This window comes from Cygnus atratus, chromosome 3 (assembly GCF_013377495.2).
Source record: "Cygnus atratus isolate AKBS03 ecotype Queensland, Australia chromosome 3, CAtr_DNAZoo_HiC_assembly, whole genome shotgun sequence".
In the NCBI taxonomy this organism is placed as follows: Eukaryota; Metazoa; Chordata; class Aves; order Anseriformes; family Anatidae; genus Cygnus; species Cygnus atratus.
In genome coordinates this window covers 84,396,530-84,423,508 of record NC_066364.1, presented here as the reverse complement: position 1 = coordinate 84,423,508, position 26,979 = coordinate 84,396,530, and the positions used below count along the sequence as shown (strand labels likewise).

The window sequence follows — 26,979 nt, the reverse complement described above, 5'->3', positions numbered from 1 at the left end:
CTTTTTTCTTTTCTTTCTACCTTTTTCAAATCTACATTTACCTACTACTTGCAGTGGGACAGTTTGGAGCAACTTTGCTAACTTCTACGATGGTAGATGCTGACATTTTGTCTTACTGAAATTCACGGATCTTTAATGATTCAAACCTTTTGCTCTCTTTTCTCTGCCCTTTCTACAGTGCACTGAATTCAGCTAGCACAGAAAAGTCATATCAAAATACCCCTGCTAATCCTGTAGCCTCACAGAGCTCACGTTGCTCGACTTCTAGCACAGACCCGCTTTCACCGCCACTTGCGATGTAACAAAGACTTTCTCATGAAAGCCACGCTGAGGACAGCTGAACGAGCACCGACCAGCTGCAGGGATGCGCTGTAGGAAATGCTGCATTGCCTCTGCTTCCACGGATTACCAACAGCAATTGTGAAATCCTGCAGTGTTGCGGCAAAACTGCGAAAAAGTGACATTTTCTCATTGCAGTACTAGGCACATGGCACTTTCTGAAGAAAAAAACAAATCTATAGTTCTCACTCTGAAAGTTGTTTTTGATAATGGCTTTAAAGATGATTAGTCTATGAAAGCACAACTGTGGGGCTTAAGTTCAGTTTCAATGCTGTGCGATGAAATTGGACACAACCATTAACTGTAACTTGACAAAAGCGTTACTGGAAAACTTCCCCAACAGCCTAGCAAATGAGTCCTACATCGGGGCCTATTTTGGCTCAAAGATGATACTGCCAGACAGTTTCTTGGCTGAAAGAAAAAGGGGAGAGCTGACTGACCTACTGTCATGTGAAGCTGGATTCAAGCTTGTTTTCAAGAAAGTGCAGCTCAACAATTTTAGATTAATAGAGGACTGAGGTCTGATATTAGCCGTGCCTTTGAAACTGTGGGTGTGCTTCAGCAGTGCCTGTTTATTTTTCATGTTTATTTTTAATTTTAGCCTGTTTGTCATTAACAGCAAGCTCAAGATGCCTAAGGGCAGAATCAGACCTTTGGGTGAAATTCCATATCGATTCTGTAACAGCTTAGCCATCACAGAGCTACTCTTTAAAACAAAGCAGGCATCTACTACCCATCATCACTTCCTTCATGAGATGAACACAATTCTTGTACAATGTTGGATACAATGAACCCTAGGCTCTTATTAAGCCAGAGAAGAATTACCATGCCATTTAATCCAAAATAATAAAACCCACAAATAATAAAAAGAGCTTCAAAGAAGCAATGCCTAAAGATCATTAGATCTTTAGAGTTCGAGTTAAATGTCTCTTTAGAGACATGATATACTTTAAGCTTCCTTAGGTAGCTATATGAGATGTTATCTCAAGTTCCAATGAAATTATACACAAATCTCTCTCTTTTTTTTTTTCTTCTCCATTTACATTATTATACTTTTCCTCTTTTCTGGCTGTGAAGAACAGTTACAAAATATAAAACAGAAAGATGACAAAAACAGAACAAGATTAACAAAACCAACTCATTTCCTCGTAGGATTTCACTAGTTTTTCAGCCAGTCTAAGATCCTGGGTGGCCTCATTTAGTGGCTCATGGGGGAAGAGCCAAGGAAGGGGGATGCTGCTAAACGCAGTGTTGGCACGCTCCTGTTCAAATTGGAGGCAGCTGGGTTGGGCTGGGCGGAGTTGATTTGGTTTTGTTCAATTGAACTCAAAGAGCGGACTGGCCTGTGATCTCTTAGCAAGTCACCCACCCTAGGATTTCTGAAACTTACCATCCAATACCTTCTTTTGGAGCAAAGAAGTAAGGTAACAATTCAGTACTTTAAAAAGCTGTCTAGAGAAACCATGCTCTGTGAAGAGGCTGGGTTTCATTTAGCTATTAAAACAAAGACCAACCAACCAACAAACCCATGAAACCTACATTTCGCCAAAAACCAAACCAAACCTTATGCATTTTATCCTCATTTACCCTTCTGGTTTGGGTTTGATCATAAAATTCTCCTTGGTGATACTACTTGAATTTCACAGAACATCATCTCAGTGTTTTCATATATTTAAAAATAACAGTACCCAAAAAGGTTCATATATTTTCTTTGGGACATTTTTTATTTTTATTTTTTTTTGCTACAGTATTTAAATTACAAGCTTGGGTGATGGTTTCAAACAATTATTTACTCCTTTTGCTAAAAGTAGCTAAAGTTAAATTTGTTACAAATGGTTATTAGTCCTTTCAGATGGTCTTGGTTTTACATTATGGTACAAAGTAGGCAAAGATATTTTCCTGGGAGGGTAGCATCCCCTTTGGTTATTGAGTGGAATAATGCCCAATCACACAAGAACTTGGACTTCCAATCTACTCTGCTCATTTGATATTTCAAGCTTGCCCTTTCCTCCCAGAGAACTCTAACAAGAGTCTTCCCTTTGGTTAGGCTACTTCCCGCTGTGTGAGACCAGTGCTATGCATTTTCCAAGCATGAGAGCAAAGATACTGGACAAATCTTAAAACACGGGCTGTGTCTAGATTACAAGCTTCTCCTGGCACATCTCGGCTGTGAAAACGCTTCCTTACTGACACTGCTTGAAAACGAGCCTGTGGTACAGCGTGGCTATGCTGCAGCATAGTGCTTTTCTTGGTGTCCTTCATGTTATTTGGGGTGAGGGTGCTCATTATGTCATCAGAAAGCTCTTTTTGGCAGCTTATGCTGAATGGACACAAAGCATCTTCTTGGTTTTGCTCTATCACAAGAACCTTTCTAAAAATAATGACACTCACTGAATAAACTGGAAGGCGGGGTTTCTGGTAGAGTGCGGCAGGTGATTAAGTGCCCACAACTTCCACCTTTGAAGGTGAACTACCACCCTGACATCCCAGTCATCCTTCAAGGAATTAGTTTTAACTACTGCCAAGTACCGAACCATTCCCTGAATTTTCCTACTGGCTACAAACGTTTTTACACTGGCACAATGTTTCCTCTGCTGCCAAGCAGAACAACCATACAGACAGTGGCAGGGAAGGCAAGAGAGTAAATGAAAACTTACACACAGAAGGCTTTACAGATGCACAAAGGGCAGAAAAAGCCTTTCCCCTCTCCTTGCTTCCTATTTCACTCCTAGCTGCTGTTCAGCACTATTTTACCACAAAATCCTCAGATGAGGATAACCGTTCAAATCGACTTTCAGCTCGGATTTCCCTAAGATCCTCACCCCTCGGGCCACCCAGGTGGAAGCAATGTCACTAGCAATCAAGAAGGAACAGAACACATGGGAATGCCAACACGAAGCCAACTCGCACACTCCTTGGTGTTCAAACAAAGCACATCTTTTACGTTGGTAGCTGCAAGTCTGATAACGTAGTACAGACCAGCCAAACTGCGTGTACCAGCAGAATTGTCAGGCGAAGCAAGAGTTAGTACTATCCGCTTCTTATAAAGGAATGCCGACGGAAATTAGATCCAGACTCAAGTCCTCAACTGCAACTGAGGAGTGAAGAGCTCAGATGAGGAGCTGGGCAGCCTGTGCGAATGTGCTCCTTCTGCTCCCCCAAATCCTGAGACACCTTGCAGGAGCAGTACCTTGGCATAGGCCAGGAAGGCTGGAGAGATGCTCCACGTTACAGCACCAGTGTAAGGTAGCTGAGCTACACAGAACATCTGGGAACTCATTTTTTCTCAGATGCATGTTGTAAAGTGGCGTGCTACCCTTTCATGGTCTTCTTGTAGGCAGTTCTGCTGATGTTAGCGAATCTTTGCACTGGGAATATAACACGAAGCTGCCGTACCAGGATTTGGACCATGGATTTTAAATTGAACCGCTTATTAAAAATCGCTTTGACTTTAAATAGATTTACAGTTTTAAATAAAATAATTATTTTAAAATAGTTCTAATTAAACAAACGTAGAAGATCTTCGATCTTCATATCTCATATATTTTTGAATAAATAGTTCTATATATACCTCTTGATCTTTTTGGTGATGAAGTGCACAAAAACTTAAACAGATTTTTAAGCTGAAATCAACAGTAGTCTTTTAGGAACAAACTTAATATCCTGAAACACTCAATGCAAAGTTACAGAAATGCAAAATATATTTTAACTACACAATCACTCTAAATACATATTTTAACCAAATGCATGCTTAATTACTCTGAGTAAATTACCAAAAAAAGAAGAAAATTAAGTTTTTCTTTAAAATAAAAACTAAATAAATACATAAACCGGAAATTAAAATAATACACTGAACCAGCCAGTAACACTTTAAAATACAAAAGCATCTCTCCCCTTCTCCCTAACATTAGTCCAGCTTTATAATGCTCTGAGAATAACCAACAAAAAATATGCCAAACTACCATTCGTAAGTTTCATTGTGAAAGCAAAAGTTTTCCTTAATTTGGGTATTTTAAATTTGCTACTTTAATATAGAGCTGCACATGAGGCTTCCTAAGGTATAGATAAATCAAGCCTCAGCAGTGAAAACCAAAAAAGAAATCATACATGCAGTTTATTCTAGAAAAAACATGATTTTAACTTTCACTTTAAAAACCCGTTAAGTATAACAGTGCGTTAGGAACAATCAAGCTCACTAGAGGGACATCGGCTTGCAAATGGCAGAAAGCATGATTGGTTGATGTTATAACTCTGAGCGATATCTTGAAGATTTCACTTTGTAGTAGTTTACAAAATAATATCCTAAACCTGAAGGAACTGCATCAAACAACATTAATAAGCTGGAGATGGGAGCGGAGCGGAGTGAAGCAGACCCCTCAAAACTGCTGTTTTCTGAGGTGTGAAGGACTCATTTCACACACCACCATCAGCATCATGCTCTGCACGAGAACAGCTGCCACATTTTGACCATAGCGTGGGCCAAAGGCCTGTGTCACTAATTCTGACCTTTGCCGTCACGTCAGTGTTTCTCTCACATACCACACAGAAAGGGCTGAGCACCAGGTGACAGAAATATCCATTTAAAACGACTCTTGTACTGATTTAAAGCTGGTAGAAAACGAGAGCAGATTTTACAATATGAGTCTCAGATCTGGAGGGCAAATAGATGCAAATGTGCTTTCTCTGCTGGAATGAGTGCCCTGGACTACCAACATACTGCGGATCTCAAGCTAGCCTCTGAATTTCTTCTGTTGGATCAGTCGCACTGTACATAAGTGCTCACTCAGTGAGAGAGGCTGCAGCCACACAGTTCAGTGATCCTGTGTGCTCCGCCGGGCTGCAGGAGAATCAGACACGAGCCCTAATTGCAATAAATATTCACAGACAAAGGCAAGGATCATTATTCCCCATTTACGGAGGAAAAACTGAGGCACAAAGTGATTACCGTAAGTCAGTGACATAGCTGGACAGAAAACCCAGTTAGCCCAACACCTACTACCAGGTCCTTTAAAACTGGCCAAAGCCACTCTACAGTAACATGAATAATTTACTGAACATCTTGCTCCTGTTTCCGTGTTTAGTGAGACCGATGATTTCTTTTTTATCCTTCTACTTCTAAAACAGCCCACACAATACCGGGAGTAAAGTTGCAGGAAGTTTTGTGAAATCTGCCAGCAGATTTATCCCACTCATGATATTCACCATAAGCTATAATATACAGGGTCAGCCTGTTTTCACCAAATGAGGGCTCTGTGAATGCTGCTGCACTCTTCTCACTCCACCCAAATTATTACGTGGCTCACCAGGAGAATTAAAATGGAGAAAAATAGTAAGACGTAGAAGAAAAATAATGTTTTCGTAAAACACAGACTTATTGCATGATAGCTGGAGGCAACAGCTTTGCACAAACAGCTGTAAATCAAAGCTGTCCTTTAACTAGGCTTCCAGAGATTGCTTACACAAGGTGTGGCAATGAGAGAGTATATAGAAGACAGTCAATTTTCTTCTTTCTTCTTCACTTGCTCAAGTTATTGAAAAGCTGCTTGTGTAATCTTAAAAGGGTGAAGAGAATGACTTTTTGTTCTCCCATACCACGCTGCTACAGCTTAAGATGTGAACATTTTGCCACCTGAATGCTAAACTAGGATTTTTCTCAATTTCTAAGTAAAAGTGTAAGTACATCATCACATACACCTGCAGGTGGCAAGTGTTACCAAGAACTTGAAATCACAGTTTTTTTTCTACCAATGATCAGTGGTAAGCTCTCAATGTGCCGTCTCTGCTCATTTCAACTAGGAGAAGGCTATCCAGCGTTTCAGTTCTTCCACATGCTGCAATATCTGGGTATAATAGAAATCCATGTTGGCTGCAAAATCTGTACACACCGGGGATTCCATGTCACCGAAGCTGCAGTACAGTGCAGTTCCTCCAATGCTAAGGAAAACAGTTGCTATGCACAGCAGGATGAGCAAAATACAGGAGCCACCAGCTACTTCATCTGCAAATAGAAGAGCAGAAAAGTTGTATAAAGAACCATACGAAGCAATAGGAACATGTGTGAGAAAACCTAAGATTCTTTTCGGAAACCATAAATAATTATACAGTGCCTTTCCTGCAACCTGGGTCCCTGTCCTTGATAGTATCACTTGTGGAGTCAGTCCACATGGAAGTATAACAGACTTAAATGTCACAGAACCAAAGCGTTCCTTCACAGAAATATGTGAAATGAAATTAAATTAAAAACAGAACAAATGTAAATATTCTTCCTTCATTTGTATTGCCACTGACTGTGATATGGTGAACTGCTTGTGTTTACTCTCACATTTTGACCATAAGGATAGAGACAAAAACTTCAGGGTAGGCTATCGTCAAGGGTTAGTTACATCTTCATTATTCTGTGGTAACTCTTTGCGTGACTGTTTATTCCAATAAAGAGGCTACAGCTGTGCTGCTACACCCTCACAACCTCACTTATCCTTGGTAAGTTGTTCACATGAACGTCTGCATTTTCTGTCAGACTGAAGAGGCTCTAAGAACATTTCTGAACTCCTTTCACCCTACATCTGGGAGGAGAAACAGGAAAAATTCAAGTTTTTTTTTTTTTTTTTAAATCTGATTAAAAGTAATACTAATAAAAATCAAGTTTCCTTATGAATCATTAAGTCCTGGGAAAAAAAACACGCAACCAAAAAAAAAGAAAATACTGGAATTTTATTTAGAAGATAAATCGTTTCTAAATAATTTCAAGAAAAAGATGCAATAAGCTCCTTTTTGGGCAGTAAATTGACTTTCTTTTCAGCATGTGGGAAACATCATGAAGCGTTAAAATTCTGCTCAGTTTCTCCAGCAGACTGTACTGAAGTATTATGAAACCATGCCAGTATTGCAGAACAGAATTTGGCTTTACTTAAATGTTAAATGTTCAATATCTTGATTCCTTTAAAATTATTTGGCACTTGATCAAACACTACCTTTAGGACTAAAATATCACTAATTTATATGAGTATATTGAGAATAATAAAAAAGGCAGAGACCGGCAGAAAGGTAAGAAAGGATTACAATGATATAAATTCATGAGATTTCTTGAGGTGTGTGTGTGTAAGTGTATGTACGTATAAGCATACATATACATATATATATTATAGGCACAGAGGCATGTATTTATAATTTTTGAAATTTAAAATTATAGCATTTCAGTAAAATGCTGTAGAAATTGGCAACAGTGACAGTGCAATATTTACTGAATAACCGAGTTCCTGGAGTTAGAGATAACAAACAAAAAAATTAATATTTCAACAATTTAAAAGTTCATTGGTGAACCAGGAATGATAAATATTCATTTCATACAATTTAATCACAGTATGGGCACCAACCGTGCTACACCCAAGAAAAGAAGTCGCATACATTGGCAATGTTTATGGGTCAAATCAGATTGTTTCAGCTACCTGCTCTGACCTTCTGTACAACACGAGTCACATAACGGGGAAAAAAAGAGTGTTTGGTTCATGAATTAAGCTACAACTTCTGATATTGACAAACATAACTAATGCAATGAGTATCTGCTTATATATATATGTATGTTACATGTAAATACATGAAAGATAGCTGCAGCTTATCTTGATTTACATATTTGAATTGACAGAGAATTGTCCTCAGAGGTTGTTTCAAGTGTTAACTGCATTGCTAAAAATTGAACTAATATTACTATGGCACTTACAAACTCTGCTCATGAGCAAGCAGCTCACTGAATAAGTAATGCATTAGTTAAAATCAAAATGCTAGTCCTTATTCCAAGTAGTTTAGATGCAAGAATTAGACAAGGCAACAGACAGACCCAAAAAAGGGAAGGCAATGAGACAATGCTGATCACAACACAAAGCATTAGCACAGCCCACTAATAAAGCTTTGATTCTTTTTCCTTCTACAAATCTTATTCTTGGATGTTAAAAGATTCTGGGGATGCCAAAATAACAAGCTCATAAATTCCCACAATATATTAAAGTATATAGTGCGAAGTACCTAGCAATCTCCTTCCATGCAGAAAACATGATGTTCACTGCAAAAGAGGCAACTAAGCAACTAATGGACTCACTTCATACGTTATTTTAAGATTCTAACTGCTTGCTTGGTTGATTTCTGCTAAGCAGTGTTACCTGATTTTTTTTTCCTTTTTGTATTTTTTCTCTATATAGCAATACCTCACAAGACAATATCGCTGGATAACTTTTTAGTAGTAATTCATACCAGTTTAATTCTGCAGTTAGTGTCATTTGTCCCTCTTCTTCCCCCAGTTCTCAATACGCTTTCACTTCAGATAATCATTAAGAGGAGACGCTGACCATTACAACACTCAGAGAGGAGAATTAATAAATGTTAATTTGGAGGAACAATAGAAACCAAACAATAGAAACCAAAGGCTTACGAAAACCTCTATTTCTTGAGTCCCCACATTCTTAGTTTTTAGACTCTTCTCTAGGTCTTGTGGGAGAGGGGAAAAAAACCAGACATATTGATACATGGGTCTTTTTCCTTTGGAGTTATTTGTTCCATTTTACTTCACAAAAAGCAGACAATGTTTTGTGTGTGAAATGGAACACCTTTCCATTACATCCAGTGGCCAGTTTTCAATTTCTGGAAAACATCAGGCCTAAGAGGGATCTTTTTCTACTCTTGTTCTCAACCATCCTACCAAGCAAATCTGAATATACCAGAGAAGGAACCTCCCATTATTGATCAAGCATCTGCACTCCAGAACCAAAAGGCCTAAGAAAGGCTTCTACCAACCAAAGAAACAGCCTTCACCTCAAACACAACTTACACTGGTTTAGGATGTTTGGAAATTCTGCACTACCGATATTCACCCTCAGTACTTCAGAATAACTTTCAATCTCTCCCCTCCAGGGCATGCCTAACTACTCTTAGTTTCAGAGTGGGAGGTATACTAGGAACAGTCAGTACTGGCTGGTGAAAACAGAGACAAACTTCCTCTCCTGAAATCTGTAGTCACAGCGAGAAGAGCCAAGTCTGTCTACCTGTGCCACTAGCAATAATCATTACCCAACAATTACCACTTCAAAGGGGAGAAAAAATGTTAGATTGCTGCTTCATTACTATACATTCATTAGGGTTTCTTTTGTTGGTTTAAATGATCTTGGCAAATAAAAGTTATATCTAGTCTCACAGGACAAAATGATGAGATGCCGTAATTCCTTCAAAGTAAGAAAAGTGAGTTTTTGGACTATGTGAAAAAAAACCACACAACACAGACATTCACCTGCCTGTTTTGTTTAAAGACAGAATTTCTACAGAAGCTGATATTTCAAGGCTTCTGTAGTAACAACAATAAACTATGCTAAAGAAAAGGATACCAACATAATACACTGTATTTCTTGTGAGGCTAGTTAGCCCATCAAAAAGACAAGGCATTTAGCCAAATTCTAGCAAATTTAGCTAGCAAATTCATACAGATGTTTAATTATAAAGTAGGATTAAAATCTAATGCTCTTCAATCCCATGGTCTAATAGAAAAGGCTGGAAAGCTACCTGTGGACAAAACACAGAAGACCTGTTCTTTTTGCATTCCTCTTTACCTACATGGATTAGGTTCAGGGAGAAAATCTACACCTACCAACCCCTAAGCACTAAGCATTCCTGAAAGGACATTACATGTCCCTCACGAATCATTCAGCTAGAGGAAAAAACCTGTGACTTCGTTCCAAACGAGTTTAAAACAGAAACGTATCTGTTGTACCCTTTCTTCCATATTCTTGATAACCAAACCCGCTATAAAATAAGCTTTGATCAATCACCTTCAACTTTCACTTGACTAAGTTTTAAAAAGCCAAGGTACCACATGAAATCAATGTCCACTTTGCTCTTGTGAACAAAAAGATCAACATCACATGCATGCCATGAATTAACAGCATTAAAATACCTTGATCAAAAGTGTCATCCATTTCTTGGAATCGGACTCTTCTCTTTGTTTGCCTTTGCTGGACTTGAGCAATTGCTTTTCCTTCCCTGTCATCTCTTTTCTTCAGTATTGACACCAATCCTTCTGCTGGGGCAATCTATCAGGAAAGATTATCAAAGCCATTTGACAGTGATTGGTACAATGTGAGAATTCCAAGCATGAGATCTATGTAACAAAAGCTTTAAGGAGTAAATGAGATAAAGAGATAAATGATTTCCACACCACATTTCTTAAACATTACAGCACTTGCAAAAACCCCTTATTGAATGCATCCATTTCTTAACACGCAGGATAGCTTCAGCATCGTTCTGCTGTGTAGTAGCTGAGTAAGATGACAATTTGTGTCTTTAATCGCTATCAAAGTTAACATGCATAGTTTGCATCACACTAACTATTCATTGCATCAGCTCCTTTCTAAACTCGTATTACTAAATCACATGGGTTGGGGCAGTGGTGAGAAGGGTTCTAGTCAAAAACACTATCATCAAGGACAGTAAGAGGTCAATGCCACTGCTGCTGCCTCTCCAAAGACATAATCCTGCAGAGACTATAAAAATACTTACTGCGAGATTAATTTTTCAGTGTTGTGATTGGTTGCCTATGGGAGATGACGAGCTAGAGTGGGGACAAAACAAGAGAAAACACCAGGGGAAAAAGAAATCTTCTTGCTTCTGGATAGATGACAGCTCCACACTGTAATAAGGTCTCAGGATAAAGTGGAAGTTCAAAAACCCTTCCCTACAAGTTGGTCACCCAAACAACTTGCACAGTGATACGTTCAACAAGTCACCTTCCTTTCCTTTCCTGTATCATCTGACTTCACTGCAATAGTATATACTTTTCTTCCTACAAAGCCACGTTAGGATGTTAGAGCAAGCAGCAGTTTGTAATTTCCTAGTGACTACAGAAAAGAAAGTAGGAGAAATATGAGAAGCAGAATGCATAATGGAAAAGTGAGAATGCTGTCATGAAATGGTGCTGTGCCAAATGGATGGGGACTAATTAGCATAGGTGTTTGACTACCTAAACAGATCACAACAGTTTCAATTTTCCCCAGCAAAATTTTCATCAGTTAAAAAACACAGAACACCCACCTTTGTAAAATTATCTCCATCAAGAAAACAATTTTTCCTAATTACAAATCAGAAAACGTTTTTGTTTGTTATGGCAAATTTACCACGCACCTAGATCCTACCATTCAAAAGCACCAACCAGTTTTCTGAAGTCACAGAAAAGAGGAGAGAAAACACTTGAAGTTGAAAGAGTAAAGTAGGGGACAACATTAATACAAACAAAGGTACCCAGAACAGGTGCAGCACCTTACACATTACATTCAACTATACCATTTACCTTCAATTTCTGCCAAACATAGATGCAATTACACAAAAGAAAAGATCTTCATTGAAGTGGTACTTGGGTGAGAAGGATGCAGGAACATTGTACATCTTCATTTATACACATTGAAAGTGGATGCGACTGTATTTGTAGGATACATTACTTGGATGTATTATACCAAAAACAAAGCTAAAATTGCCAGAGCAACAGTACATATGTGAAGCAGCTGTAGATAGGAAGAGTCACCTGATTAAACCCTGCACCTGACTTCCAGGGTCATATGCCAAATATGATAACCCACTGACAGACTGTGCTTTGGCAAACTCATGGGGGTTCAGGAACATGCTGATATTTCACAGGTGTAATAATCTACATGCTAACAGTAGCATTCAGTGAAAGTAAGTGTAAGACTCACTGCTTGTGGGCTTTTAAATTATCTTCTCTTTAAAGCAGCTAGCATTTTTCTTTCATTACTTTAACAAGAACTCTAGCTGTTTGAAGTTGTTACAAATACAACAGCTTAAGCAATGAAGAAAATCTATGGATGATACTAAGGTTTGACACAAGTATTATCTAAGAAACACAAACACAAGCAAATCCTGTTCCTTAGTTCTGTAGTCACCACGCTCTGTTTTTTTTTTTTTTTTTTTTTTAATCTTGAGATCATCTTTACCTGAAAAAGTCTTAGCCATTTCTTCATAGATTTGAGTAGCCCCTTCTAAAACCTGTCTTGTAGATCAGCAATAACCTTTGTTAAACAGAAAGGTAATCTGTATAAATTTGTGCTACAGATGAGAAAATATCACATTTGCAACTGATTTTGCAGCTCACCTGAGACATGACCCAAAATACCTATAATTTTCACAAAAACTAAGTGAAAAAACAGACTACTTTCCAGACAACATAGTTGCAGAAGTGCCTGTCAACCACCCCATGATCTAACTGAATTGGAAGACCATGCATGAAAGCTCATTTATATTGCAATTATAAGAGCTGTAGAAAACCAGAAAACAAGTGACATTGTAACTTACGGTCCTAAACTTGCTCATACTACAAGCTTATGTAATGCATCAATGCACGCTATAATCAGAGATGGTGCACTGCACACAGACAATGGAGAGCACAATCCAATAGGCACGGCACCAACTATGTCATTTGGCATTTGCAACATTTCAACCGGTAAATGTGGCAATTAAATTTGCATGTCTCCGCTCTGGCAGTATTTTATACCCCTCAGTTTGTGCCCTCAGCAACTCACAGGACTAGCCATTGTGGATATATGTCTACAGCATAACAAAATTTTCCCCAAAACACAGCTGAGAGGTGAGATTGACACACTCCCCTTTTGATATTCACTTTCCCTTTTGATTATCTACGTAAGAGCTTGAATGGCTTATTTAACGAAACAAGGCAAGGAATTACTTATAAAGTAGTGAAAGTGTGGAGGTGGTGGGAAGAAATTGTTTAAGTCAGTATGTGGAGGCACAAACCAAGTGGCAACAACAGCCTGCAAACTTCTCATCACATCAGACAAGTGCACCGGGGTTAAGTGTCTACTGGTGATGTTAAATTAGCCTTGCAGAGCTGCCACGAAAATTTATCAGGCCAGCCAGAAAATAAATACTTATGCTTCCATGTTGTGACAAGGGAGGGGGATTGTGTAGGCGTGTATTAATTTGACTCATTTATTTGGGAGGGCGAGATGACATTATGTCCTTTAAAAGAGTGGATTATTTTAAGCTTCTACGTACGGCATCGCTTTTGTAAAGAGGATCAATGGATCGTCCCGAGCCACCCACACAGCAGGCAAGCTGTTGCTGGCTACGCCTGCTCAAGCAACTGGGACTGCGTGTCAGGAACATCACCTGGGGCAGGCAGGGCCCTGTTAGCCTGTCCTAACAGCAGCACGTGGCAGACCTTCCTGGGAGTGAGATGTTGGCTCCTGCCATCTAAATGACTGTGTCACAAGCTCCGTCTCCTCCAAGCTTAAAAGCTGAGGGCTATGCCTGACAGGATTACCTGGAAATGTGTTTCAGCGATTACAGTTATGTAAAAGGCATGCGCAGGGAAGTCTTGCTACAATGAGGTTCGCTTACTTTTGCTGTCAGCATACACGACTGTTGCAGGATTACTTCTAAATGCAAAAGACCTAACTGATGCAGCACGAGTTTCTCTACTCTAAACACCTTCTTTTGCTTAAGAGGGGTGAGCAAGGTCTTTTGATTTTGCAATATAATCAGCATGGCTAACGTTATTCTCCTGGCCCAGCAAATGCCAATAGGTCATATTTTTAAGGCTCTCTGACCAGAATATCTTCTTTGCATGACGTGCACCCATACCCGGAATATTTCATCTGCCTGTCACCAGACTTGGAATCAAGGTTTTCCTTTTGCTCTGCAAAGCACCTACAGAACTATGCAGCCTACTCAGGGTACAGTTTATTATTAAAATGCAAACACAAATACAAGCATATGGAATTCTGCATAAAGCAACTTTTATAACTTTTTTCCTACCATGTTCTCAACTGCAGCTGAAAATTATCTAACACACATCACATTTTATTTTTCTTATTTTCAGTCATTAATATGTTATTACTGAACTTAAGATGTTCATGTAAGAATAGTGTCCCTCTTGCTACAGACAAAATCTCATTCAATTTAAACAACTGTAAACACAGTATTTTTTCTGCACCTTTCTTTTAGAAAGCTTTCAAAGCAATATACAAGCGGATTACATTAGATCCATCTCCCATTAATTAAATAGCCATGGAAAGTGGTAGGACAGGGACTTAACAGCCATGCAAGACTAGAAGTATTCCATCCCAGTGTTTGAGGCAGGATGAATTTAACAAGGCATAAAACATTATTTAAATTGGAGTCTAACTAGGCAACTGTGGTTAATACAGCTAACCACAAGTCAAGCCTTTCCTCTTGTGGTTCAAGTCAAGCAAAACATAGGCCTGCAGCAGGCTGCACAGCCAACAGCTCTGTGTTACATAAAAGAGCATGTGAAGGACACTATTGAAACACGGGACCTTTTCTTAATTCTAAGCTAAATAATTAACAAAAGATGCTGTTGGACTTTCTGTGTAACTGAACTTACTCGGCTCTGCTGGCCTTTTGTAACAACCACCCAGAAACTGCAACTGAAATGCAGGTGTATGGTGACACTTCGACCAGCAGTCAGCAAGGAAAGCAGCAGTGACTACTGATTTACTCAAACTCTGCCAAATGTTTTAGCTCTTCTCTTTTTACCAGTAGTAACATAAAGTGATTCTGCTTCACACAGAAAAGTTTTAAACTTTTTTTTTGTATAAGGTTTAATATAATAAGCAATATTAATAAAATAAGCAAGTAAATACATAAATAAATCTCTAATTAAACTCCCTGCCTCTTCTCCTTGTTTAAAACAGCATTTGTTGGTAAACTGTTCAAAAAGCTTCCTACGTTATGCTTATTTTCTCCAACTATGATACACATACTTTTATAAATATGACACACAAAACTATAAAAGTAAGGCCCTGCACTTTGAACTCTTACAGAAAACAGATCACACTTGCCTCTTGCAATCAGTCACAGCATGCAGAAGTAAATAAATCCCCCAAAACTGGAGGCATGGCAAACTTGGGATCTAGGAAGTAAAGTTCACTCTATGAAGTATTTTGGTCTAAATGCTAAGAGCTACCCAAGGAGGAGTTTTGTTTGTATATTCTTCTGTGGGATTTATTCCTTATTCAGTGACTTGGCAGAAGCCTACATTTCTAGCAATACCAGGCTCTTAAAGCAGTCATGCATAGCCGTATGACAAACTGACAAAAGGCAAAACAGCCCTGGCCTAAACTATAAGAAGCAGACCAAACCCTTTGCTAATAAAATACATTAGGTGCAGGAATATAATGATACATAAGATATATGAATAATTTGACTTTGAAAAGGAGCTAACTAATCAGATTCAGCGTTCATACCACAACTAAGCTCTAACCATTTTTCTGTTAATGTGCTTACCGCCAAGTGTTGGGGCTCCATTACACAGAACTAAATACCTCCTGCTCCTCAGACACCACGTAAGCATTTCATGCAGAAATGTAATTCTCACAAACTCAAAACTACACAGGACCCAAGCTGTAAAAGAGGACAGGGAATCTCAGCAAGGCACTGTCTCCACACTTCATTTCTGGAGACTTCATTTCTGCAATCAAATCAGCTGCTAGTCAGTATGTACTCAGTAGGTTTTTTTAAGTCTTAGTATACAAAAAATGCCATCCAAAAACTACTACTTTATGCTGTGGTAAGGAGTCTCACTACTTTTCATTTCTGAAAGAAATTTCAAATGGTAATTTGCCATTAAGAGAAGCATCAAGATTTTATTCACTTCCCTAATCATCTTGCAGAAAAATCTGTATTTCATATGGCAAAATGCACCTTACATTATTGAAGTTACAATCTGACTGCTGGTACGTCATTTCATTCACACAGAAATGACAGCAAAGAGATATAAGAAGAGGTTATACACTTGTGAAATCTGTTGCTCCCAGCTGCTGACTCCAAAGCTCTTTTCTAGCTGTAAGAATGTAGTTTCTATATAATGATAGTGATTTTCCATCATTTGCACATTGCTGTGTATGGTTTGTACTAGTGAAGAAATACGCAGCGTAAGTCCAATATGTAAAATACTATTTCAGTTTTGTAGCGATCTAATGCCAGAGTCAGAATTTAGGAGATTTTCATTCTTTAATTAATTATTGTAAATGGTAGCTGAAAAGCAAACGACATAAAATATCTAAATTAGAGAACTATGTGAGGTGACTGCTCAATATGGGGCCAAAAATCCCCTCCTACCTGTAAATACATACACAACATTTACCATTTCCCATTTGCAATAAATTAATATTACACCTACATTGCTCTATCATATGATTTTTATGCCCAGGTTATTTCAAAACAGTCGTCACTTCTACCCTCTTCTAACTTATTTGTTTTAATTTTGTAAATACTTGCTCCAGGAAAAGTTTTTATCACAGCCAAGTTAATTTTTTAATTGTCACTGTGGTACGTTTCATGTAAGGATCTGTTGATGTTACACACGTGGCTACCAATGGATTTTCTAGGTATTTCTTTCATAACTAGTGTACGAAAACATTGTAATCTACTAGATGGCCATAGCCTGAACAACAGAAATTCAAAAGGTGGAAAAGGAAGACAACAAAGAAATGTTATGGGTGGATGCAAAGATCAGTCTGCTTGTCATCAGTGGAATCTTACTTCGGCACTAAAACAAAACCACTTAAAGTAAATGCTGTTAATTTCTCAGAGGTCCCAAACCCTCTGGTGCCTTTCAGAGAAGCTGTAGGTGCTCACCACTTCTGAAATGCAACCCCTAAGGTAATGACGGGTGATAAGATTAACTGGAATAACAAAATATAAATGTATAATCAAACAACACAGGCTGCTGTGCCTGTATTGTAACTCACCCTGCCGCACCTTGTGATTTCAGGTATTGTAAAACACCTCAGAGGCTGCGTATCATGACTTTTAATCAGTTTTGAAATGAACCCTTCTTTGCTTCTCCCCGATTTATCCCCCCTGCCTCACACACAAATAAGGCCTCTTGCTAAGAAAGACTGGAGAAGACTCCAACCAGTGCCAGCCAACATTATGCCTTATACGGCAGGGAAAAATGCTATGCAAAGGCTCAAGGTACTTTTCACCTCTCCAGAGACACCTCTCTGCTATCAGAGTACTGGCAGTCCTAGCAGCAGGACAGCAAACTAGAAATGACACTAGATTCTCTGTAAAGCATCACTGTCATCAATTGCTGGGCCAATCAATACAAGCATAACTTTTCTAACAGTATCAATATGCTGCTTCCTATCCAGTCCTCTAAAAGGCAAATGGCACAACATACCAATTTAAAAATAGCTGCTATAGGGTTAATTTAGGATTCTTCTACATGAAACAGAACAGTTCTCTTCTGTGGCTTAAAATGCTGAACTTCCACTGGGCTCAAAAGAAATCTCATCCTGAGGGATGGTATTTAAATTGCTCTTTTGTTATACATCCACATGGTCTTAGCACAGACTGTCAATAAAATAATCTTTTTTCAAACTAGTGAACATAAACCAATGGATTTAGTGCAAGAGTTGGATAACATATAATGAACATGTATGTGGGTTCCCACATGTACACGTCACATGTTGTGAAGAGTTCATTTACAGCCACTGCTGGATCCAAAAAAGCTGAAGTAAAACCAGCTTTGTGTATACATGGCCCTCAGTCACAGGATGTGGTATGCTTCCTGACATCCCACAGAAAGAAAAGGTGTTTTAGGGGTGATCGGGATGCGTGATGCTGGAAGGGAGACAAAGCTGTTTAGGTCTCTGTTTCCAGCATGGAGATTTTGCCAAAGATATAACAACATCAGCATGGATCTCTGGTATTTAGTTTCCTGCTTGGCTGCAGTCCCTGAGCGATCGCGGGTTCTTGGTCTCCATGCATTAGCTTCTGATCTATAGAGAAGTACTGTTACTTTATTGCTAAGGGATGCTGTATTGTTAAATGCATTAAAAATATACAAACTAACACGATACCATCTTACAAGTCCACCCCTTCCAGCATCTGAAATCACATCATTTCACAATAATCTCATTTTTACATTTAAAGGAAAAGCTTTTAAGGCCCCACAGTTGCAAATGCACCAAAACCAGTAGACAAATGAAGCAAACAAGTAATCATACACTTTGTGAACAAGTCCTGAAGCAATAAAACTTCAGTATTTCTGAAGAGCATTTTAGCTTAGGTAGCACTCATCCTTGTTGTGACCTATCAGAAGTGCAAAAGAAAGGACGGTTGAGGCTTAGAAGTTTTTTCTCACTTTTGGTTCAATGACAAAACTTCCTATGCTTGGCAAAATTAGAAGCCCATACATGCATATACAGAGTTTACTATGTATGAAGTTCTTCTCACATATAAGGAGTAGGAAAGAAAATCAAATTTCATTCTGTGAATAGAAACAAACCATACGATACATCATTGGCATTATGTAGATCTCTTCAATAAAATTATAATTTAACAGGAATTGTCAGCCTATGTAGAAAAAAAAACAAGTGAGTTCACACTAATATGTAAAAATCAATATAGTTTTTAGAGGCACAGAGCAGCACTTTGCAAGAAGGACACAGAGATAAAAGGGAACTTTTTTCTGAATTAAAACAAGTAAATAAATGTAGATTTCTTTTCAGATTAAAAAAAAAAAGACAATTATTTAACGCACTTCGAAGTTGGCAATGACTAAAATATTTTAACTAAGGTAACATGGAAGCTTTTATAGGATTCACAGTATTTACCTCTGCAATCTCTATCCTTCTTGCAAGTTCATCAAGAGAAGAAAAGCTGTCATCTAGTGATAAAGCTTCCAGTGAGTTGTAAGATGCTCGTTCAGGTGAAATATCTGGAACAGTGTCAAAATCCTCTTGGTTTGCTAAGCTTGCAAACGATTCTTCAGCGTCTATTATGTTACCATTTAAAAGTCTAAGAAGAAAATCTTCTTGTTCTTCATTTTTTACCTTCTCCTCCTGTCCTGCTGCTCTCTGCATTTCCTTGCATACTCGTGAAAGGGCAGTACTCTCATGCTCAGACACTTTATGACTTCCAGAGCACACGTTCGATGCAGTTCTGTCCTGGGGAGATTTTTCGTCATCATCATCGGGCTGATTCTGTTGCTGGTTTAAATCACTATTTCCGAGCTGGCCACTAGCAATTTCTGAAGAGCTAGCAACATGTTTTGATCTGAGAAGATTTTTATCAGCTTGTACATCTTTATCAGTAGAAACCGAATCAGTAGGCATATAATCAGCATCTGTTAAAACCACAGCATCTACCATTGGCCCAGGAGAGATTTTCACTCCAGGCTCCCCAGCTGTCTCTTTTATTTTTTCTGCATCCTTAGAGAGCTGCCTTTCTCTCAGCTGCAAACTGTTATCTTTACCGGCATCCCCTGATGATAAACAGCCCGAAGAAGGCCTGCCCACTGTCCCTGTGGACTGGGTGTGTGGCTCCAATGTTGATTCAGCACTGCAGTGCTGCTCCTCCATGTGGTCCTTTCCTGCTGCTACCGAAAGGCTTGCTGTCTCGGTCTGTCTCTCAGTTTTGTTTTCACCTGGAGGACGAGAGCTCAGCTGTTTATCTTCTTTCTTTGGTCCAATGCCAGGACAAGTTTCAGTACCTAAGCGCAACAGGAAAACAGTTCCAGTGTTTTTAAATGATTTAAAGCACCAGCAGAGGAGAGAGAGAATATATAATCATTTGATAACATTGGAAGCTAATGCTTTAAAACATGCTCCTGTATCGGGAGGTACTTACGCTCCAGGCAGAATGAAAGCTTTGTTAGTCTCAAGTAGTCTGAAAAGCTGACTCCTGATTTAACACAGTGTTTACACACGTTCTTGCAGGCTAAGCACGTGATACTGTGCCGTCCTGAAGAGAAACAGACTTACTCCCATGCTTCAAGCAAAATACATATTTAAGTGTCTTTCTGAACAACTACATTCCTTCTAAAGCATATTTTATATGGCTGCACATTATGGAGGCCTGAAGTACAGATACATGCACTTAACAATTAAAAAAACCCTGTATTTTGATGCTGGTGTATCTATCGCACAAGGAGATCCCTGTATTTGCTTTAAAAGAACTGAAATTATACTAATTTAATACATTTTAAATTAAATTCTTTTAAGTGGGTAACTAGCTCCTTTAGTTAACGGTAAATTAAAAATCTAATTATGGTATTTTACATAGCAGACTGCATAACAATTTACTTTTTGGAATTGAAAGTTAGTTTACATATTAAAAATGCAACTGGATTCGTTTTATTTCTGTATTCATATTTACAATACAAATAGAAATGGATTTTTCTGATCTGAAATTTCAGAGAGAGCTGAGAGGAATACTATGTAGTTTGTGAATTCACCTACTATTGACATGATCTGCTAATGAAAGAGTAGATGGTTAGCCTAAATCGCCAATAAAATTACGAGACATTAACCATTATGAGAAGCTCAAAGCCAGATCTTGCCCTTAAGGCTTATGAAGAGAGAAAAGGAGTATTCAGCATTAGAATACCAAAGCAAGCTAACTATAACAGAAACTCTCTTTTTCTTCCATAACTTTAATAAAAACTAAGTTAAGACAATGCTACAGTAGGACTACTGTTACAGTAATAGTAATAACTCCAAACAACAAATTCCTACGTCCAGAAAACGCTTGTTTGCATTTTTTGGGTCACAGCCAAAAGCAGAAAGATCTCATGAATACATTAATGAAGAGATCAAACACTGCCCTGATTAACTGTACCCATTCTGACAAGATGGACTGAAGATATTATCATATCTCTATGACAATCTTACCCTCCCTCACCTGTTAAAACACTTTAAATCTGAGCAATTTCCTTCACTTGTTACATGAAACAGGGTCACATTCTTTTGTCTTCTAGGAAATAGTCACATTATTTCAGTTTATGGCACAATTTTATTAAATTCTAAACTATACCCATAGTGAAGTACAAGACAGCATAGAAAAGTTAGGCTTGGGAATTGAAGAAGAATATCCAACCATCTCAAAATGCAGACAAAGAGAACAACATTAATGGTTGAGAGCGTATAGGGAACCTAACTTACGAATGAAGAAACGGGTATGAGACCAGGACTTCCTGAAAACGAGGTACAGATGTAGTAGATAGCCCAAGGGATTTGTAACGTGATATTAGAGCCCTACACATATAGGTCATGAGTTCAAACACAGCCTGGATTACTCGGACAAGATTTTGTTACCATCTGTCAATTTCCCACAGTGGATACATCCACATTACAACAGGCATCTTTGTTGGTAGCCCCGACTGCAGTATCAAAGATTAAATGGGAACGGAAATTAAATCAAATTCTTTACGAAGAGAGATGGCCCTTGAGCTCAGGCTTCTATTCCTAAGACAGTAATAAATGATGCCAGCACTGTTATCTGTCTGCAGAGGTACAGGAACTGAGATGTAACAATCACCATTACATTGCACACCAAATTTTCAGCAGCTTTCAGTATTTTCTCTACACCTACTTCAAAACACCTGATTTAGACAACTCATGCCCACTACATGCTCAAGGCAAGTTAAGACAAACACTTGAAGACTTACATTACAGAAGATGCTTTTTCCTACCAAGTTAAATGAAGATGTATCCACCAAGGTGGCAGCAATTTTTATCTGTCAGAGTTGTAACAAAGTGTCTACAGAAAATCTACCAGCAAAAGCACTTACAGCAATTTAAGATTTTTTCCCCCCCTAAACAGTTACTATTAAATTGCCACCTGCTTTGTTCATCACAGAAACCTGTAGTCACTTCATTCTGTTACCCCAGGGCAGTCTAGCAGGGAGTGCTGAGAACACGATTGCATTCTTCCAGTGGACAATTCACACTTCCCTAGTCTTTGTCTCCGTTTCCATTTAAAAACAAATCCTTTATGGCTTAAAAGAAAACAGGATATAAGAAGTTTCTCGACACCTTGAAAATAGGGTTATATGTACACACTGCAAATTTATGCAAAGTGTTTTATTAAATTCATCATTTCACTAGAGACTATTTCATAAAACACATGAACATGATTATCTTTAATTAACACTACAGTTTTCAGTTAGAAACCAAATAAATTAATGGATATAGTATGCATCAATTCTCATCTTTTAATATACACACATAGCTTTAAGGGCCCGATCTTTCTGTCGGTAGAATCAAAGATAAAATCTGCCAGGGAGGAAAGTGTAATAGAACACGAATTCACATGAAGGACAGTCTTCAAACTACTTGTGCATTTCCTTTTACTGTCATACCGTAAGTCACACTTTTACTACCAGCAGCTGAGTTCAGTAGTTCTCCCTTTCATATTGGCAGATACGTTTCTATGTAGAATGTTGGGAGAAAAAAATAAATAAAAAAAGGTTCTTTCTGATGTAGGAAAAAAACCTGACAAAAGCAGAAGATAAGCATTGTAAGTTCACAGTGAGAAGGCCCATGCTGAACAGGTTAGTTGGTTAGTATAAATATTAGAAACTGTATAATTCTAGTAGTATAGGATTCCACTTGGGTTCAGAGAAAATTAAGATTCCGCCTCATGTATATACTACTTTAGCCCTTATCAATGGAGCACTGTGTCATTTACCCACAGCTTGGATATCTTTTGTCCAGCACTGAGCAACGTAAACAAATCCAGAGTTACGGACCATCTCTGTCCATCTTCTGTATTAGCTCATACCAGTGCCCTCCCTGCCCAAATCCTAACTGTGACAAAAACATTCAGCCCTATGCTGCTGACACATCAACATTGTGAGGGGCAGTAGTAACTGAGTGACCATTGCTTTTATTAAAAGACGAGCTGTCTTAACAGATCAAGAGATCTGTCAGGGTCAGGAGTCATAGCTTCTTCAAGAACGTACTGATTTGTGAAAAGCATCTCTTGTAAATCTTAAGCATTTAATCTTGAGTTAGGCTTGAAATACCCCTATCTTTGTATTGACAAAATATTCAGCACTGCTGGAAAATTCTCAGCAGAACAGCTTTATAATGGAATACATAGTTTTATTAACTTACAAGCACTTCACGGGAACCCAAAGGTTTTGATGACATTTTGACAAGAGTTACATTAAGAGAAAGACACGAAAAAAATCCATTTGCACCATTAATTACTTTCACATTAATTTTAATGTGTCTAGATGTTGTATCTTAACATTTACAAAAAATGCTACTTAATTCAGAAGTGTCAAAAGGTCAGGATTTCTGCTCTCCAGAAAGCTTTTGCTCCCACTTGGAATAAAAATGATGTAATTATAGGTACCTTCTTTTTTTTTTTTTTTCAACCATCCAAAACCAAAAGGACATTCAGTTCTTTTGATCTGCTTTCTGAGCTGTCAAGCATGTTTGCTCCACGTTTTCAGTGTTTTGTTTTTAGTTAGGTTGCTAAGACAGAGAAGGATCAGTATAGTGGTCACAGTGAAAAGAGGACGAAGATGAGGAGAATCCACATACCTAGAGAATTATCATTTTGCTATTCTGTATTTTCATTAACTCCAAGTTCTGAACATCCTGGCTGATACGCACTTGTTGGATAGCTTAGGTTGAAGGGGACCTCTGGAGGTCACCTAGGCCAACCCTCATCTCGTGAGAAATTCTGGCTGTTTTTGAGGAAAGGTCCTGAAGTTCAGGCGATTTTTGGCAACCAGAGTGCAGCATAAAGAGAACATTTTTGCTCAAAGAAAGAAAGATAAAGCACAGCCTAGTGGCCTAATGATGCTGTTTCCCTCTCTGTCTCCATTTTAACAATTCATTAATTTGCAAATGTTTCATAAAAACCCAATGATTCTAACGTGTTTCTCAAATAAAGCAGCTGCTCCCCAAGGCAGAAGGATGAAAATGACATAAAAGTGTGTACCAAAAAAAATTAACAAAACTATAGTTTTCTCTTCAAGAAACCCAAAAAGCTCCTTAATTTTCTGTTCTGTTAAAGAAATATGTAGCCCCAATTCAGTGTAGCACATGTAATTAAAAGTTACTAATACAAACAAATGCATGTACACGTACATACATATACACACATACCTGATTTAAAAGCAGCAGCTTCTCTTTTCTTTGAATCCTCTGATCCCATTAACTGGAGCAAGCAACCGCTTTCCCATGTAATTTCTGCAGCTACTGGCTGTAAAATATGATAGCATTTCCTGTCATTTTTGCACTGGAATACTGTGACTTTTTGAGACATTCAAGCTTCAAATGGTTCTGTACTGAACTGGAAAAACCATGTCTAATAATATTAGTTGTAAATTTATTAGCAATCTTTGGCAAAGCAAAATTCACATAAATGGCTCCTTACCTTATTTTTGGGTGCCTGTGGCCTGCAGCAATGAAGAAAAAAAGAACAAATTAAACTACTCAGCAACAACATTCTTCATAAAAAATGTCATTGAAATCCTATTAGCCTTTTCTCTGCTCTAATATTAGCACAGAACTTTTCTAACATTGAAACAGCATCAGCATGTCAAGACAGTTTCACAGATCTGTACCATATGTAAATATAATCAAAAGACCAATTAGCCCAAACATTGCCCCACCTATTTAAGAAAGCAGTTAAAAGATAAGTTACTGCAGCATATCAAGCGATCTAAATTCCTGTACAACTTTTTGCTAAAAGAGAACACTGCCAACTTTCAAAATCACGTAAGGACACAGGATCTACTAGTATTAAAAACACTGATTGCTATAACAGAGGTTGAGGAAGGGGAAAAAAACCCACCACCACCACCACCTTACTTGCCTCTCCTTAGACCGTTTACACTGGGACATATTTTCTGGCTATTGTAAGATAGAACAGCTCCCACTGACTCCACTGGGATTCGCAGGTGAGTCAGCATTGCTAATAGTGTGGACTTTGCAAGCTGTGTAAACATTCATGCACGATGTGTACCTTGCTTTCAACTTAAAAAGCAAAATGCTCATATTTTCCAAGACTCTGTCTTAAAGTATTATTTTAATTGCAAAATAAATTGAGCATACAGCTTAGAAAAAAATATATTTAGTAGACTTTTGCCTAGAGAGTTCTGGAAAAGTAATATTATATACAGAGAACTAATCATGGCAAATGAACAGAATCCTCATTCTTTATCAAGTTGCAGGGTTCTTCAGAACCAGGAATGATTTTACATAATTGAATTTTTATATTTAAAAGTGAGGCTGCATGTAAGAATTAGAAGGAGAAAGCAAAATTATTCTCAACAAGGTGAGAATTCAGTGCCTAGGGAGGTGCTGCTAGTTGTGGCATATAAATTGTAATAGTCTTGAATCCTAATCTTCATATGAGCTTGCAAGGTCACATATATAAAATGTAGCTTGAGGAACCCTGCAGGCACACAGAGTGGAAGCTTGCAGCAGCAGCAGCCTCTGGGAGTAAACTTGCAGCTACGGTGCCAGAGCCGCCTCTACCTCCCATGGAAATGCAGGCTTATGCTTTCTGGGGATTCCCCCCCAAATGCATTCAGAGTACAACAAACAACCTCAGGCTGGGCTCTGATGGTCAGCCTGAGTGCTTTCCAACTTCTGTATTGTCATCCACAGAAAAAATGTGGAAGCTACATCATACTCTGTGAACAACAGGAATATTTTTGCTTTTGCTACATCCAACTGACTAAGCCAAAGCAGACGTATTTGAAAAAAATTCTCTCTTCCCATCTGATTGAGAGCATCTTTTGGCCGATCATTTTTCAGTGGTAGCTAGTATCCTTTTTTCACCGGTCCCTTAAAAGGCCTAGCGGGTAAGACATTCACCCATGAAATAACAGGTCTTTGCCTTCCTGATGGGTAAAATCCTTTATATGTTACTATCCAGAAGTGTACTCCAGGAACTGTTCAAAAGTTTGCTATATTGTGATAAAATGGTTCGTGAGGCTGCTGAATCAGTCAAAGCAGGTACAAACAAAGATTTCTTAACTTTTCCAAAGACTGTCACACTAGTCAAGTACAGAACTGCTGCTTCATAATGTTTAAGCAACCCATATGAAATCAACAGAAGGTAACAAGAATGACTCAAAGCATTAGTGATTGTCCTAAAATGTCAAAGATTTTCAAATGAAGTCCTGTTGAGCAGTTGTGAGTACTGGAGTTTGAGGTGTTAGGCAACTGTATTTAAAAACAGTGATTAGAACAGTAGGTACAGGCACAAGCACCATCATCAGATCTGCAGTCTGTCTCTTCCTAAATGAACATTTCCCAGTTTTTACTTTGGCTGAAAATACAAATTAACTCAACACTCCATTTTTGGCAAAGTAATGATTTGCTGAAAACAGTCCAGATCTAGTCCCTATACATTCCTCAGATCATATGAGAACACTGAAAACTGATGGTAACCGAAACATGTCAATTGCATATCAGGAACAGCAACCACTTTATAAGCAAATTTACAGAAGTCAATGGGATACAGATTTTATTTTGGAATTGACTTTTTAAAAACACCCATAGTAGTAAGTAGACAACAGCTGCACTAGCATATTAGTACTGTAAAAGTAATAATATTTTCTTATACTTACTGTTGATGCGAAGAACAAACTTTAGTAAGCTTTTCCAGCTCTTCACTACTCAGTTCTTTAGCTGAATTCCTCAGCGTTCTAACTGGACTAGAAACTGCTGTTTTCCATTTTCTTTCTAAATTAAACCGAAATATTTTTATGCAAAGTATTATAGAAGTTATATTTGCTTAACACAAAACATGAATGCTAAATTAATTCATAGAGAAATATTAACAGCTCCTCTG

The 26,979-nt window shown here is 38.2% G+C and overlaps 1 protein-coding gene across 13 annotated transcripts in view; it reads right to left on the bottom strand.

Annotated features, from left to right (window-relative positions):
• The window catches only part of CNST (consortin, connexin sorting protein), a 48,791-nt gene continuing 21,812 nt past the window's right edge, over positions 1 to 26,979 (bottom strand). For 6 of the 13 annotated variants that reach the window (XM_050710162.1, XM_050710166.1, XM_050710165.1 and 3 more), the window contains exons 6-11: positions 26,756 to 26,870; positions 24,550 to 24,571; positions 24,279 to 24,375; positions 18,990 to 19,867; positions 10,274 to 10,409; positions 1 to 6,337 (exon numbers count right to left, since the gene is read on the bottom strand). In XM_050710162.1, the coding sequence (XP_050566119.1) occupies positions 6,132 to 6,337; positions 10,274 to 10,409; positions 18,990 to 19,867; positions 24,279 to 24,375; positions 24,550 to 24,571; positions 26,756 to 26,870 (1,454 nt within the window). In that variant the 3' untranslated portion in view covers positions 1 to 6,131. Of the gene's footprint in view, positions 6,338 to 10,273; positions 10,410 to 18,989; positions 19,868 to 20,004; positions 20,119 to 24,278; positions 24,398 to 24,549; positions 24,572 to 26,755; positions 26,871 to 26,979 lie in introns of all 13 variants that reach the window. The other 7 variants (XM_050710159.1, XM_050710161.1, XM_050710160.1 and 4 more) reach the window with 3 other exon arrangements.